Below are 17,884 nucleotides of genomic sequence, written 5' to 3'. Positions count from 1 at the left end.
TATAAAAACACTTCAATTCAAAAATATAACAATTCAACAATTCAAATGATAAGGAACATTTGGAAGGTGCTGTCCTGGCTGGAGACCGATCAGGTGGAGGTTGGAGTGTGCTGGTCAAGGTCTGAAGAGACTATATGACATGCGTTTTCCCAGTTGATGGACTATTGTGTAGAGTTGTTTTGCGGTCTGATGTTGGGTAGTCAAAACTCAAATAGTTGTCCTTGCCGTTTATGTAACGGACATCATAGGACACCTGCATGGGGCACTGCTGACAGCTCAAATTACTTGATGATTAATTGATTATAATCAAATGAATTGACAAATAATTTCTGCTGGCTCACAGATAAACACTATTTAAGCTACTACAATCAACTTTAATTTGATGTTGATTATGCCTGTCCTTGTGGACGAAAGTGGTAGTGTTTCCGACCGCCAGAGATCCTTCAGAAAAGCTCTCATGTTACTGCAGCAGGGTCTGACGGTCTTCCCCGCGCAGTCCTGGTTCTAGTTCTCCTGTACCTCCCTTCTCTCCAGTGGGCCCAGTAATACGGCCTGGGCCTAAAGCAGCGTTGAGTCAGTGTTGGCTTCCACAAACACCAGCGACAGTACATTTGTACTGCAATGATTGGTACATACAATGTTGACACGACACCCACTGCTCTCCTTCTCTGCCCCTCATGCACATGTTGCGTAATTCAGCATTCAGACAGGCTCTATGTCAACATACTGTGTAATTCTCCTTTCACCTCTGCATTATTAGCATTGCACCTGGCAAAACAACTTACAAAATCAGAAATGCGTAACGATCTGGACAAAGATGAGTAAAACAAAGTTTAAGCTGAGAGATAATGCGGCCAAGAGAAGAAGACCCTAAGATCACATGACATAAGTAGTATGAGTGAGGTATGTAGGCTAGTAAAACAAGGAAAGAACATGTTCAGAGGTAAGGGTGGTGTAAAGCAAATTGTTGTAGAATCAATAGAAGTTTTTTATAGGCAGAAAACAAACTAAAAACAACTTAAATATAACTAATGTGAAACTGCCAGTAGCAAGGTGGGTTGTCTGGACTTTATTTGAGAAGGTGTTTCAAAGGGCTGGAACTTCTAGGACTTGTGTGTTTAAATCATACTTAGTCGTATTCCAAATAAAATATTATTACAGTTAATATTTATTCTGTTTAACCCTAACCTGTGAGAAGTAAATATTTAATTTGAACAAATTAACGTCCTTTTTACAAACTCCCTGAAGCAGGAGGGCTGGTCTGTGACCTTTATTTTTGTTCACCTTTGGTCCATAGACAGAATCTGTATTTGTTATCTACTAGACCAGCAAGCTATACTCTAAAGTTATTGACCATCATGGCTGTGAACATCCCTGGTGTAATTGCAGTGGTGGTGTTCTATGTCCTTATTCTGGGGACAGGGCTTTGGGCCGCCCGAAAGTCCAGAAAGGCTGAGAGGAACAGCCATGGAAATAGGACTGAAGTGGTGCTCCTTGGAGACAGAAATATCAACTTGCTGGTCGGGATTTTCACCATGACTGGTAAGTTGTTCTGTGGGGCTTAGAAACTCATGTTAGCCAAACTGTGTGTCAACTCTTTTTATTAGTTATTAGTTTTGTATTTTGCTAGCAAGACATGGGTGCAAATAAATAAAATATGTAGGTTGCTATATACTTACACTTGCCAATTTGCACATATTGCCCAAAAGTACAATATATTCTTATTAAAGTGTGTATGGTATTCTTTTGTAGCTACATGGGTTGGAGGTGGTTTCATCCTGGGTGTGGCAGAGGCGGTGTACTCTCCGAAAATGGGCTTAGTATGGGCTCTTATGCCTATACACTACATGGTGTCCTTCATAATAGGTATGACAAACCATATCCTATAGCGGCAGAAGGCTTGTTTCAGTGTGTCTTATTTGATCTGTTTTATAAATATTGTATTGAACAGCTACAGTAAATGTACCCACACTGTTGTACAACTGTCAGGAATTCATTTTGTGGAGCTTGTTGTGCTGGATACCAGCAGCTTGCATTGCACAGTGCTTACAACATTAACTGAAGGACGCAGAGCAAAATGTGCAACAAAAAGTTGAGTTTTAAATACATTATTCAGATATGGAATACAATACAATGATTAACATCTCATCCACTACACAAGGTGGTCTTTTCTTTGCCAAGCCAATGAGGAATAAGAAGTATGTCACCATGATGGATCCATTCCAGATAAAGTATGGCAATGTACTCAGTGGGGCTCTGGTGCTGCCTTCTATACTGGTAGATGTGCTGTGGGTCTCCTCCACTCTGCTTGGCTTAGGTAAACATATATACCAACCTCGTAAAACCGCATACAGTATTTTTCATGAGAGGATGCAATTAAAGCATTTAAATGTCCGTGTTTGTGGGTTTGTGTAACAGGAGCAACTATGACTGTGATACTGGACATGCCCTATGCCTATTGTGTTTGGATCTCATCAGCTGTTGCCATCATCTACACTTTATTAGGAGGCCTTTATTCAGTGGCCTACACTGATGTTATCCAGCTTTGTCTAGTTTTCCTCAGTTTGGTGAGTAACTGCGTTGTACAGTAGGACATGTTCATTTAAATATAATAATAATAATAATATATCATTATAATATTTGTATAGCGCTTTAAATGGTACACAAGGCAGTTTACATGGTAAAAACAAACAATAGAATCAACAACAATGTACACAAGAGAGGTGACGTAACAGTAAGAAACAAAACAAAAACATACTATATCATTTAAATAAATGGGTTTTAAGTGCAGTTTTGAAAGTAGCGAGTGAAGGACAATGTCTGAGTTGATGGAGGAGAGAGTTCCAGAGGGAGGGGGCAGCCATGGAGAAGGCCCTGTCCCCCCAGGACCGATGCTTGGACAGAGTAGGGGGGGGTACGGAGGTTGGGGTCGGCAGATCTGAGGTTGCGGGTGTTTGCAGGAGGTCAGAAAAGGTATGAATGTTGTGTAGGGCTTTGTATGCGATGAGGAGAATCTTGATCTGTATTGTTTGTTATATGGGGAGCCAGTGGAGGTTTTGAAGGACCTCTGGTCTCTCGTGTGGGAGTGGGAGAGCAGACGGGCAACAGGAGAGGGCTGTGCCAGTAATGTGAAGGGAGGACATAAGACGGGAGAGGAGGATGGAGTTGTTGATTGTGTAAAAGGCTGCACTCAGGTCAAGTAGGATGAGGATGTTGAGGGAGTGGTCATCAGAGGAGAGGTGGAGGTTGTTGGTGACTTTGATTAGGGCGGTTTCTCTGCTGTGATGAGATCTAAATCCGGATTAAAATGGAGTCCAGGTGGGTTTTGAGTTCTAGGCAACAGTGTGTTCCAGTATTTTAGACAAAAAAGGGTGATTGGAGGGTGGGTAGTTATTGAGGATGTCAGGATCCAAGCCATGACTGAAGTGGAAGGGATGGAGTCCGGGTCGCAGTTTGGAGTTTTCATGCCAGATAGTGATTTATTAAGATCTGAGGGGGAGAGTGACCGGTCGCTTAGTGAGGGATTTTCAGATTCAGGGTCGGGGATGGTGGTGCTGGAGGTGGCCAGTTGATTGTAGATCCATTTTGGTGTTGTGGAAAGAAAGGAAGGAGTTGCATTTCTCAAACTGTGGAGGAGTGAGAGCGATTATCAATGGGTTTGAGAAATTTATTTATTGTGGAGAAAAGGACCTTAGGGTTGGCGGAACCGGGGTGGATGATGCCAGATGGACTTGATATACAGAGGGTAATGCTTCATAACTGTAATGGAAATTAACCTGTTCAATCTCCTTTTGAGAAAACAAGTGTGATGTCAGCTAAATGATATGTAATGAAAGACTTAAATGTATTTTGGCATTTATTAAACAGAAACTTGGAATAATTCAATTGAATGACCAGAGCTCCACCCCACAAATGGTTAGGAGGTCGGACCCAGAAAGATAGTGCAACATACTCTTATACAGTCACAATTATTGAAAACATGTTTTTCCCCTCCCCCTCTTGCTCCTTCCTCCTTCCTCCTTCCACCCAGCGTCCTGCAGGCAGGTTCTGTCTGCCTGACAGATGTTGTTTGGCTGCGTCCCTGAGAGGTGAGAGAGAGAGAGAAAGCCAAAATACTGGTAATATTGGTCTCCGCTAGCCACCACTGCACCAGGTGGACCTCCATTCTCCGGGCAGGATCGTCAGGCTAACGGGCTGGTAGCCCCTCTAGGCTACCACTCTCATCTCGCGGACGGCGGGCTCTCGGTCACAGGTTGGCGCTAGCTTAACGCTACTACTCCGCCATCGGACCATGCCGCCGCTGTACTCCGCGTCGGAGCTTCGCGGCTTTGATAACCACCTGCGCCCGGACTGCATGGACATTCTGAAACAATATGGAATACTTCGCCGAGGCCATCCTTCACACAGAGGCTCTGGCCGCATGTTCACCTACAACTTCACGTCCCAAAACTCCATCCCATCCCTGTGGTCCTGTCGCAATCGTACTTCCTCGTTACGTCATCACAACAAACCACACGTGAATTGGTCCAATCTCCGTCCCCTTCCTCAGTCCTCACTTCCTCAGCCCTCACAGCCTATCACAACGCAACGTCACCTGAAACTGGCCTTGCTCAACACCCGCTCACTCAATAACAAAAGCCTCTTTCTGAATGAATTCATAATTGATAGTAATCTTGATTTTCTCTGCCTCACTGAAACATGGCATAAACCCCTGGACTATTCTCCCTCAACCAGACCACCCCCACAGGATTCACATACACAGATAAACCTCGTCCAGAAGGGCGGGGAGGTGGTGTTGCTGCTGTCCACCTGGAGGAAATTAAAACAACCACCATTCCCATTCCTGCCGTTCATTCTTTTGAACATATTGCCCTCAAACTCTCTGGTCCGACTCCTCTGGTAATTGCTGTTATTTACCGCCCCCCCAAGCCAAACCCCTCCTTCCTCTCTGACTTCTCTGATTTTCTGGACCAGCTCTGTGCAATTTCACCTGCCGTTCTCCTCCTTGGTGATTTTAACATCCATATTGATGACACGGAATGTAAACCTGCCATAGAATTCCTAGAACTGCTACAATGCTTCAACTTCACACAACACATCAACTTCCCCACTCACAGCCGAGGTCACATCCTGGATTTGGTCTGCTCCACTGGTCTCACAATACTTCAGCTCTCCAGCCTCAACATCAATATCTCCGACCACCTGGCTATCACCATGGACATCGGCATCCCTATCCCCATCCCAAGAACCAAGCGCAACATATCCTTCAGAAATCTCAAAACTATTTCCCCCACAACTCTTTCAGCCTCTCTTGCCAGTACCATGTCGGCCTCCCCTTTCCCACTGTCTGATAATCCCTCCGATCTCGTAAATTACTACAATAACACACTCTCCTCCTGTCTTGATCAGCTGGCTCCTATTAAAACCCAAACGGTCTCATTCACTCACTCAGCTCCTTGGTATACTCCTGATCTCCACCACATGAAATCCCGTAAGCGCCAGCTTGAAAGACTCTGCAGGAAAACTGGTTTAACAGTCCATCTCCAAGCACACTCTGACTACCTTCAACAATACAATGACGCTCTCATCTCAGCCCGGACCACCTACTACTCACACCTCATACACGCTGGCTCCTCCAACCCAAAGGCTCTCTTCTCAACAATAAACAAGCTTCTCAAACCCAGGGACAACACCTCCAAATCCTTTACAGTCGACAAGTGCAACTCTTTCCTTTCATTTTTCAATACAAAAATTTATATAATTTACAGCAACCTGAAGACCTCACCCGCACTTTCCATTTCGCCACCCCCTCTCCCCATATTCACCCCTCAGCCCCTTTCTCAGTTCTCCCCTGTGTCCCCTTTGTAGCTCTCTTCATTCACAACAGGAATGAGAAGCTCCACCTGTATTCTGGATCCCATACCATCTACTCTCACCAAGGAATGTCTCCCAGCCATTGCTCCACTCATCATAGCAATAATCAACTCCTCCCTCAACTCCGGCTCAGTCCCCGACACACTTAAACTGGCTGGTGTCACCCCCATCCTCAAGAAACCTGGACTCGACCCTGAGACCATGAGCAATTTCCGGCCCATCTCAAATCTTCCCTTCCTGTCAAAAATACTGGAACGTGTCGTCGCTGCACAACTCAAAACCCACCTCATTTCAAACGATCTGTTCGAGCCATTTCAATCTGGTTTCCGCTCACAGCACAGCACCGAAACAGCACTTCTCAAAGTCACCAATGACCTCCTCCTCTCCTCAGACTCTGGCCACCTCAACATTCTCCTTCTCCTGGATCTCACTGCAGCCTTTGACACCATCAACCACAACATCCTTCTCTCCCGCCTCGAATCGTCCCTCAACATCACCGGAACTGCTCTCTCCTGGCTCAAATCATATCTAACAAACAGACAACAATTTATCAGCATCAACAACTGCACCTCCTCCACTGCTCCTCTGTCTCAGGGCGTCCCCCAGGGTTCGGTGCTTGGTCCTCTTCTGTTCATCCTCTACCTGCTCCCTCTTGGAAACATCATACGTCATCACGGTCTCCTCTTCCACTGCTACGCTGATGATGTCCAGCTCTACATCTCCACAAAAGCCATTACCACTGCTACTCACTCCACTCTGACCAACTGCCTCACTGACATTAAATCATGGATGCAAACCAACTTTCTCAAACTCAACTGTGACAAATCGGATATGATCATCATCGGCCCCAAATCTCTCACCAAAACCAGTCACAACTTCTGCCTCACCATTGACAACTCCACTCTGTCTCCCTCCCCTCACATCCGCAACCTCGGAGTCATGTTTGACAGCAACCTCTCATTTGAACATCACATCAAACAAATCACCAGAACCTCCTTCTTCCACCTAAAAAACATTGCCCGTCTCCGCTCATCACTTTCCTCATCTGCTGCTGAAACTTTAATCCACGCCTTCATCACCTCCAGAATTGACTATTGCAATAGTATTCTTTATGGCACATCTTCCAAAATCCTAAACAAACTCCAATACATCCAGAACTCTGCTGCTCGCCTGCTCACCCACTCCCGTTCCCGTGATCACATCACCCCTGTTCTCCAGAGCCTTCACTGGCTCCCCGTCCCACAACGGATCCAATACAAAATCCTTCTCCTCACTCACAAAGCCCTCCATAATCAGGCCCCCTCCTACCTCACCGACCTACTCCACCACCACACTCCATCCCGTCAGCTCCGCTCCTCTGATGCCAATCTCCTGTCCATCCCACATAGGACCAAGCACCGGACGTGGGGTGACAGAGCCTTCTCCATATCTGCCCCCTCCCTCTGGAACTCTCTCCCCAAACTCATCCGAGACTGCACTGATCTTTCCTCATTCAAATCCCAAATCAAAACCCACCTGTTCCGAACTGCTTTTAATGTGTGATTGTTTGTTTTTGTTTTTGTTTTCTTATCAGGGTCCGAGCGACTCAAAGTCCCTATTTATTTGTTTTATTTGTTTTACCTGTATTTTAGCTATTCTTATTTATTTATTTTTAGCTTTTAGGATGTTTTAATTATGTGAAGTGTCTTTGAGTACTATGAAAAGCGCTATATAAATTAAATGCATTATTATTATTATTATTATTAATACAAGACGACTAGACAATAATAAGATATGTTATTGTCCCTCTTCGCTGGTGCCATTGAGGCGAGGTCAAGATGAGCTGAACTCAGTAACACAGTTACATTTAGAAGAACATCAATTTCCACCACAATAACCACACTCACAGCATTGTAAAGCACATTGCTATCACCAGATAAGTGACAACTTTGTCTGGATCATTTTGCACGACCAGTGCCGCATGGAGTAACCAGCAAGCTAGCTAGCTAAGACAGGTGTTGTAGGAGTGAGCTGTTTTCCACAGATTACTTGGATAAAGGAGCCTCTGTAAACATTTTTCACTGGAACAATCAATGAAGAGTTGGGGTCACTGTATTTCCGGTGATCTGATTATGACATTGTGAGTTAGAGTGCCGAATGCATATCCAAAGTCAACGAAGACCATATAGAGTCTGCCCTTGCAGAGTCTCGTGCTATATATATACCTGTATAGCAGAAGAGCTATACAGGTATATATATAGCTTATACCGTCCAGCACCACAACAATCCAGTTAATCTCCCAAGTCAGTCCATACAAAAGAAGTTCACGCCGTTGGAACCTGTTAATGGAAAGAGGGGAAAAGATCTAGACTTCAAGACAAACAACAATGGATTGAATGTCATATTTGTTTTTTTACATCTAACTTGTTGTATCAAGGTCTTCAGTCTGATCTATGAATCTATTTGCAGTGGTTGTGTGTCCCCTTCCTGCTGCTCAACCCCATATCTACAAACATTGCCCACACTGCTTTTAACCACACATTCCAAAAACCCTGGGTCGGCACTCTGGAGCAGGACAAAGTCTGGAAGTGGATTGATGACTTCTTAATGCTTGTAAGATTAATATTCATCAGTATTATACTGTCCTTCCTCTAGGGCTGTCCCAAATATCATTAATGTTGGCGGCTTCGAAGCATGTGACACACAATAAGAGTACAGAGGGAGCTAGTCCAATCATTCCATCGGGCGAAATTAAAGGATTGGAGTAGATATTTACACTGCTAAAGCCACACGGACTGGATATTTTTCTCTTTTTTGTCAGAGCACTTGGTTTATTGATTGCTGTAGGAATGTAATACAAATTTCAACAATTACAACAGCAATCTTTTTGAAGAACATTACCAACCCCAGCTTTCAGTAAGTAACCAGAATTGTAGTCAATGAAATGTAAATTATATTAAATTTGGGATGTAGATTATAGAAACCTGATTAGCTCAGCCAGATTCCTCTTGTAGAAAGACATTGTTGGGGCAATGTAGGTGCACAACCATTTAAGCATGTTATAAAACTGCACAGCCTTGATTCTCCCTGAACTCAATCATGTATTTCCTTCAGTCTGAGGGATTACCAGTAATTGTGCTTACAGTTTTAGTATATTTAAATATTTGGTTATCTCCCTCCCTTCCTTTTTCCAGGGTCTTGGTAGTCTTTCATTTCAGTGCTTCCACCAGAGGACGCTGTCTGCATCCTCATCACGAACAGCCCAGTTAACCTGCTATGCTGCTGCTTTTTTCATCGCCATACTGGGAATCCCCCCTGCCTTGGTCGGGGCTGTCGGCGCCTCCACAGGTGGGAGTTAGGTTAGAGATGACAGCTATTTGTATTCTTTGGCCAAATTAAAGATCCATCATTGCTTATCTTTTATCAGACATTTTGCTCAGTATATAACAGAGATGCTTGACAAATGTGAATGGTGTTCCTGTAATTTGACACATTATTAATTATTGATTGTTTCAGCCTGCATTAAGATGCTGTAAAAAAAAAACTAAAAAAACACAGGATTCACTCTCATCTGTTTGCAGTGAAAAAGCTCTGATAAATAAACTGTACTCATGCCCAACACCTAAGGATGTAGTTGGTGAAGCTACAGCCTTTAGTAGCTAAAGAGATAAATGGTGGCGCAGCAGGTGGTGAGAAGAGGTAGACTAGAAGTGGACTGGAGGGGTTTACGTCAAGGAAGCTTGGGGCTCAAACATAGTTGATTTACAATGTTCCCCTGATGGCACATGTTTTATCGTTAAGATGTAGGCCATTTATTTGCCCAGATAATTCACCAGTGTTTTTGTTGCTATGATATATTCCTTGTGATGTTTTTTTTGTGTAGCATACATTAACACAACTACAGCTGCATTTTGTTGCGTAATTACAATAAATGATCCTTGAATTTCTCTCAGGAATTTAAATTAGGCGGCTACAAATGAACTACAAATGAATGTTTATGATGCTGGATGTGTAAGTATGCAACTATTTGCTAACACGTGTGACATAAAAGCTTTTTAGGTCATAGAATGTCACGGTTGTGTCTACAGCTCGTTCAATCGCCCCCAATGAGCAAAAAAGAGATACATTTGGGTATCGAATAAAAGCCTTAAATGTAAATCCTTAACTTTCTCAGATCGGTACAGATTTACCCTCAATACCAAAACTCTTTCAATTATAGAATAAACCCCATTTTTCTGTACGTGTGCTGTATTAATCTCGTATCCCGGGGAGGACATTTTAAGAGAATTATTATTATTTGTATTCTCTTGTCCAGACTGGAACCTGACGCTGTACGGTTCTCCATCTCCATATGTACGTGGTGAACCTAGTTTGATCCTGCCCTTGACCCTTCAATACCTCACTCCATCTTTCATCTCAATGATTGCAATTGGAGGCGTGGCCGCTGCTGTCATGTCATCCACAGACTCAGCCCTTTTGTCTGCAACTTCTGTTTTTTCTTCCAACATTTACAAGAACATCCTGCGTAAACAGGTAAGGAGTACAAGCTGGTGCTGGTGGCGGCTCAGTGGAATTATGGATTATGTCTCAATTGTTACAAATTAAAATTGTACAAACAAATCAAATCATTAGATTTTTGGAAAGCACAGTTACGTGAATGAATAATGAAGCCTCTCCTTTTGTATGACTTTGTGTTCCCAGGCATCAGACAATGAAATACAATGGGTGATTCGGGTCACGGTGGTGGTGGTGGGTCTGGTTGGGACATGCATAACGTTCTACACCAACAGCCCCCTGGTCCTGTGGCTTCTCGGAGCAGACGTCTCCTACACTCTTATATTCCCCCATCTGGTCACTGTGCTCTTCTTTAAAGTGACAAATGGTTACGGTGCCATGGTGGGTTACATCATCGGGCTGACTGTAAGAATTTTGTTGGGGGAGAACCTTATAGGTCTTCCTGTTGTTCTTCACCTTCCCGGTTGCACTTTGGAAGAGGGCGTCTACGTCCAAAAGTCCCCGGTCAGGACCGTCTCCATGCTCTGCACTTTGGCCACCATCTTAGTTTTTTCTTCGCTGACTTTCTTCATGTTCAATCATGGCCTGTTACCTGAGAGGTGGGACATTTTCAAAGTAAAACGTAATGTTGCTATGTGTCCCGTGGATCCCATCACACAGAATCTAAAAGAAAAGAAAGAACAAGAAGCTGAAAGTGATGCTGAGTGTGACGAGAACAGACATGGAGTTGTTTTACAGCCAATCATGTAAACTGGATCATTATATATGTTGTTTTTTTGTTGTTGTTTTTTTAAACATATGTTAATATGGTCAATACTGACTGAACAAAGTAAAACATAAATATATATACATATATTTATTATAATTAAAATAATTATAATTATAATTCAGGCACAAAACTAATTATTAACCATTTAAATAGTTTTGGTCCCAAAAGAAAAATGATTAATGATTTAAAATTCCATTTAGTTGATAGTCCGTGATTCATGTACAACAGTGCTAAACCTATAGACTAACCTTGTTTTTCTATAGTGAAGTTTTGAGAATAGCTTTGCCAAAGCAGCACGCCTGTTACGTCCCGGTTCCTACAAGCATTATTGGGCACTTATTAATCAAACAGGAACCTGTTCCTATTTAAATTTTCATTTGTGCTCTTCAAAGCACTGTGACTGAGCAGTAGGATATCTTTCCAGAACCAGCGTCTCTTACTTTGAGTAATTCACAGACTTCACATTTTGTTTGTTTTTTACATTCACCTCCTTTGTATTGGGATAGCAATAGAAGCTTCAAAGGTGGATATGACACACTAGCGCCACAAGGTGGCAATAGATACTCTACAGGAACCGTGCACCGTCTTTCACAAGAAATTCCTATTTATGGAATGAAAGGATCCTGTGCCCTGAAACTCTACAGGGGTTTTAGTTTGGAACAGATGTAGGAAGGGGTGAGTTTGAACATGGTATACAGGAGAGAGAAGTTTCATTTCCAAGTCTTTTGTATTTGTTTAATGTGTCGGTGTTTAGTGGTTCTAGTTTAGATAATAGCAAATGTATTTGGATTTGTCCAGTGTTTGTATTAGCACATTGTTAGCCATGCTGTCTGTTTTGAGTATTATTATTGCTACAGTAGCATGTGTTATTATTGCTATACAGTAATAATGATAGAGAAGGCATCTACTCTGTGTCTTATACAGACATTAATACTGTGCTTGGAGTTATGTAATACTTTTCTTCATCCCAAATAAAGCATGCCATTGAGCTACATTTCCTCCTACATTAGTATTTATGATATGTTATGATTTTCTGCAGCTGGCTTTGTGCTACATGGCTCTATGATTCTTAACAAGGACAATCCATACAAAAAAACAACCCAGTAGTACCAAGGATGCCAGATACATTTTGTCCACATGAGGTTGTCACATATGCTTTTGAAACAGACAGATGGGATTGGACCTAGAAAGGCAGCTGAATTAAGTGGGTCAGTCTGTTTTAGAACAGGAAGTGTTTAGGCCTGTATTATATTTTTTGACAAGAATACTCTAACACGTTTCAAGTTTTATGTTTCATATTTCATTAAACCTCGAATCTCCAACAAGTCTCCATGGTTGAGGTTATGCGCCTGGCTCTTCCTTGATTGTGTAAGTGCTACTTTAACCTGTGTGTGTAGCACTTACATGTTTGTTTTGTCAGACATAAGGGTCGGTATCATGATAATTGTATCAATGTACCACTCTTATCAATGCTCCAGTTACCTGGTACTTTATTAATTATATTATTTATATTTAATAATTCATCGTTTTCTAAATTCTATGATTTATGATTTTAGCACATTTTGCAATGAAAGGAAACAAAGCATGCCATTCTATTTGTAAAATAATATTCCCCCTCACCACATGTATTGGGTTCTCATTGGCCGTACACGCGTGTGTGCATGTGTGTGCGTGTGTGTGCGTGTGTGTGCGTGTGTGTGTGTGTGTTTCTAGTGGACTGCTTGGAGTTCAATGCCATTCAATTGCGCTATGGTAAATGGTGGATAGTGACCCCGGTTAGTTAGTTTCACTTAACCCTCTTTAAGGCAAATATGTGTTTTCTTCACTCAGACGGACACAAATTAAATGAATATTCATCAGCTTCGATGGAGATGGGAGAGGAAGAGCAGGTACTGCCCACTATGCCCATAGGACAATCAATATGTCCCTGAGCTATTCAGCACAAAGAAATATCCAATTCAAACTAATCCCACTCTGATAACAAGGAATTAAAACTTCCATGTCTTTGTTCAAAAGACATGGAAGATGTCTCATCCCCTTGTGACAGCCAGGTGGGCAACAATGCCTTAGTTTAGGCAATCAGGCCAGGATTCATTCAGGGCACATTGTACAGGATTCAGCATGGAACACATAAGGGAAGTGTACTTATTTACATTGTGCATGATCAGATGAGCTTCCCTTACACCACAGAAATATGTGGGTTCTTTGGTTTATGAAGTGGAACTTAAAGGCTCAATTTAACAACACAAACACCTAGCATAATTATAATGTAATAATACAATATTGTTGTCTGAATTATTGTTAAACACAATTTGCTTGTGTTTTTGTACCCTTTTAGACACATTTATGTCATTCAAATTTTAAATTAATCAAACTCGAGCACAACGATGAAATAAAGAAGGTGTATATAATTATAGTAAATTATTTGTAATACAAGCTGGTAGGAGAGACCAGCTTTGAACCCAGTGAACCTGCTAGTCGGAACTAGAGCTCATTTCTCTCATGTCTCTTCCTTTTCTGAATCTTTTCTGTTCCTTATCCTGAACTTGCCAGAGTCTCGCTGTTTACAGTAAAACCTGGTTCCTCTTTGTTCGAACATGTTCCTGTTGCTTAATCCTCTGTATTTGTTTCTCAGCGCAACTCTGCATCTGTCATACGTCCACCCCTCACTCTGCTCCAGTCAGTCTGTCTTTATTCTCGACCTCAGCACTGGCTCTGTTACTCACACATGGTAGAATTGAAAGTGGGGCAGAGTGTTGGCAACAGGCAGCATTTGCCTGATTTAACCTGCCCGCCAGCTGACAGCTGCTGAAATAAGTTGTAATCTGTATCCCACCTTGGACTGAGGCTCATCCTTCATCTTGAATAATTTAATTAGTGCCAAGTGTGGCATTACAGGTTCAGCTCAGCATGAACTGTTTCTCTTTTCTGGAAGCAACCAATATTATGAATATAAACTTATTTAATAAGTTTGTCATTTAAGTATGAATTTTACATTGCTAGATAAATGTGACATACCTTCAATTTGCAAAAGCATACAGGGAGGAAACACTTGGCAAGCAAACACTATTATTATACTGTGTTGAAATAGTCTTGCAATTTGAATCAAGATTTTGACTCGGTAAGCAAGAACACGTTTTGAATAATGACTCCTACCTGGTCTCTCCATCTTTCAAAGGCTTCTTAAATGTCAACAAATCAGTTGTATAATTTGTCAAAATCAATTAGCTGTTGAAGCACATTGTGTTCCCAAATTTGTCAAACATGTCAAACACCCACTGCTGAATGAAAAGAGGAAAACACTCTGTATGAGAAGTTGTCAGTGTGCCACACTAACTCTACAGGCTCACCTAGTATACAAACACAAGGCTGCTGATCTCATGTCCGTTATCAGACTGTACACATTGTGAAACAGAAATCTGTTTCTTAAATAAGAACAGTATGTTCTTGTTTGAAAAACAGATTAGTTTACATGTTTAGCATTTGACAATATATGCCTTTTCTATTGGGAAGGCTGCACCAATCTAAATTCACTTGAGTGGTTTACAAGACGTCAAGGGAGTGTTGCACAGCAAACTATAAACACCTTTTCAGAGAAAATTAACACATTATGCAATACTGTCATTTGATCATGTCATTTTCAAACTATCAGTGTCTAACTGCAAAGTGAACATCAAATCAATACTTTCACAACCAACATGACTACTCATAATTAGCTGCAGAGTTGCTTTGCACCAGGTTATTAATTGTTCTCTTATGGAGGAAGACGTGTTGCAAACTTGAACTTAAACTTTGACCTTGTTCGCTGCTGACCTTTTCAAAGCACATCCAATCAGACTGCAGCTGGAACACAAAGAAAGCATATCTTGGATAAGTAAATCATATGGAATTCAAGAATAAGTGTGTTTTGACTTGCGAGTAGCACTTGACATAGAAACGGTTGACTAATTTGGCGGCAACAATCAAATTAGATGCATTGTCTGTGACTAAAGCATCTCTTTCTCTGCAATAGTCCCATTCAATTGCTACATTACAAAGTAGCTCTTCAACACTTTACCCTGTTTGACATTCATGTTGGGCCCACGGGTCTCATTTATAAAACATGTGTGTATGTTCAAAGGGGGAAATGCACATACGTCAACAAATATTTGCCTGCCATTGCCCAGTTTCCTTTATATAAATGCCAAATATAAATTTCTTATAAACGTGTGCCGTTGGTTCAGCCTCACATCCCGCCCTCTACACACCCAGATTCACTATTGTGCAACATCATAACACATCACAGATCCCACCTTAGTATTTTTCCAGCAGTAGTTTCCAGCAATCCGACTGTTTGCTTCCAAAATGATGACATCAATCGGTGGTATCCACCACCCTGGCTATCAAAGGGAGAATTGATGGGTGAACAAAATTTATTTATTTATTGACTTGTGTTTTCTTATGACAGTATGATTAGGACTGATAATGATGATATGGAGTGATTGTGCAAGAGCTGTCACTGGCTTTATTTACGCACTTTGCTAATCAACATATTCCTCATGTGCAGGTGGTGAAGATTGGCCTCTGGGCTCTCACTCATTCTGAGGGTCTGAAGCAGTGGCTCTCAGAGGTTAACCTGGCTCCTATGCACAACATTACATGGACCATAAGTAGGATTTTGGATTCACTCCCGCTTGCAAATCGAGTTAACCTGCTCTTCTTTAAGAGTCATTCAAAAAGAACAATTTGAAATGAGAAATCTAACATCACTTCTAGATAACCTTCTTTCATCCCATGAATCCCTCTTGCCCAAAGCCTTTTACTTGCTATTTTAGCTTTTATTTTGACGATGAAGAAGGGTTATTAATGTAGTTCAATACACTAAAGTAAGATGTTTGACTTCCTGAAACGTAGCCATTCAGCTCGTCCACGCAATTTTTAAAACATGTGAGTTTATTAAATGAACACTTGAAAAATGTAATAAATTGTGAAAAGTCTGTTTGATAAGTTTCTTTCCATTCCATTATCCAAACAGCTTATCCTATTCAGGGTTGCGGGGCGCTGGAGCCGATCCCAGCTGTCAGTGGGTGAAGGCAGGATTCACATAGAGACAGACGACCATTCACACTCACATCTACGGGCAATTTTTAGAGTTAGAATTAACCTGAGCTGCATTTCTTTGGACTGTGGGAAGAAGCTAGAGAACCCGGAGGGAACCCACACTGCCACTTGGAGAACGTGCAAACTCCACACAGAAGGAGCACCCGGGCCCAAACCCGGGCCCCTCTTGCTGTGAGGTGACAGTGCTAGCCTCTACACTACCGTACAGCCCGGCTTGATAATTTAACAAATAAAGTCTTCAACTGTTTCCTTTTGTTGGAGGAAATATCTTTAGCTCTGTGTCAATTAAATAACCGTGATGTTTCCTAGATGGAGCTTGACTGCCTTAAAAGTAGTTCACACATTTTTATAATTACTAATTCATTTATCATTTGAACAAATAGTGAGCAAAGCCTTAATGTCAGCATTTGACCAATACTGTCGGTTGTTGTTAATTTTTTATTGTTATGCTATTCTTCAGCAATAAAATGGGTTAATGTTGAATGAACTGCTGTGCTGTCATCACTACTGCAGCACCTGCCTCTTTGCTGAAGCCAGGAACACCCTGCCTGCTGTTGTTTAGCAAGGAAGCGTTGCCCATATCTAATCACAAACACAGGGTTCGGCTCAGAGGCCAATCAGAAACCTTAGTTGCCCTAAGAAACACTGGAGTGGATAACCATCTTCTGTGGTCCGCTGCATCTTGTACATCCGGTGGACTTTACATGAAGCATTGACAGATAATGATCAGCCCTATACTTCACTGTTGGTTTCAGCTGTTATTGCTTTTCTCTCACACTGTTGAATAATCATACACACCTATTGTACAATAAAATGCAATGTATTGTAAATTCTATCCTATATGTGTTATTATGTATGTAATGTAATGTAATGTAATTATGTAACATGTTGTTTCTATAAGGAGATATGGACATTCGGTGTCACTTTTCTAGTATTACATTTTGTAAATGTGGAATTTTACCAGAAGGAAGCCACTGCTAACTTGTTAGATGAGGAGCTTTAGATGCAGTCACCTAGAATTTCCCCTCCCTCAGTGATCTGTGACATATAACCGCTGAGATCTTCGGGTTAGGCACGATGACGAAGCCACTGAACAAGGGGCCGATATGTGGAAATCAATTGCAATGATTCATCTATCCACGAGGTGAAGCAATGATTATTGAAGTGGAAGGGGTTGCTTTTAAATTTCTTTTGAAGTTATTTTCACACAGTTGACCCTGAGGCGACACGTCGACAAACTCTACATTTAAGTGGTATGTAAATGTGTTCAGTGTCAGCTCTGTAGCTCGACTTGCAAGGTTGACTTTGATACTGAGAAAGGAGCTCCTCTGCAAACATGAGCACAACACTTTAATTTGTACGTCTATTTATAACCAAAGTCATGCCTATTGCTTAACTGCAACTACTGCTGCCCTTGCTTTCTGTCTGGTCATTTCCATGTGATTTACTTAATGCTTGATACACTGAATCATATGAACAGAACAAGCAGAGCTTTGTGGAACTCTTGGGCAAGGAGGTGGTTGTGCGCGCCCACCCTCACACACTAAAACTGAAGAAAAAAACAGGGACATTCTGGCGAAGGAGATGTTTTTCTCCATGTATTGCGGGTGTGTGAGGAACTTGGTGGCATCTGTCATGCTGGCTGTA

The 17,884-nt window shown here is 41.8% G+C and overlaps 1 protein-coding gene across 1 annotated transcript; it reads left to right on the top strand.

The window, feature by feature from the left end:
- The first annotated feature begins 1,358 nt into the window (after nt 1-1,358).
- Nucleotides 1,359-11,118, top strand: LOC117727319 (high-affinity choline transporter 1-like). The gene is made up of 8 exons (XM_034527598.1): nt 1,359-1,542; nt 1,753-1,866; nt 2,162-2,317; nt 2,419-2,567; nt 8,323-8,466; nt 9,048-9,201; nt 10,169-10,386; nt 10,555-11,118. Exons 1-8 carry the CDS (start codon nt 1,359-1,361, stop codon nt 11,116-11,118), a joined length of 1,683 nt encoding a protein of 560 aa, XP_034383489.1.
- Nucleotides 11,119-17,884: the final 6,766 nt, after the last annotated feature.

This window comes from Cyclopterus lumpus, chromosome 1, assembly GCF_009769545.1.
Source record: "Cyclopterus lumpus isolate fCycLum1 chromosome 1, fCycLum1.pri, whole genome shotgun sequence".
NCBI lineage: Eukaryota > Metazoa > Chordata > Actinopteri > Perciformes > Cyclopteridae > Cyclopterus > Cyclopterus lumpus.
This window is presented reverse-complemented; position numbering and strand designations above follow the sequence as displayed.

Coding starts and splice junctions, on each gene's coding strand:
- LOC117727319 (XM_034527598.1), top strand. CDS start 1,359: ATGGCTGTGAACATCCCTGGTGTAATTGCAGTGGTGGTGTTCTATGTC. Junction 2,318..2,418: donor CTCCACTCTGCTTGGCTTAG/GTAAACATATAT, acceptor TTTGTGTAACAG/GAGCAACTATGACTGTGATA. Junction 2,568..8,322: donor GTCTAGTTTTCCTCAGTTTG/GTGAGTAACTGC, acceptor ATCTATTTGCAG/TGGTTGTGTGTCCCCTTCCT.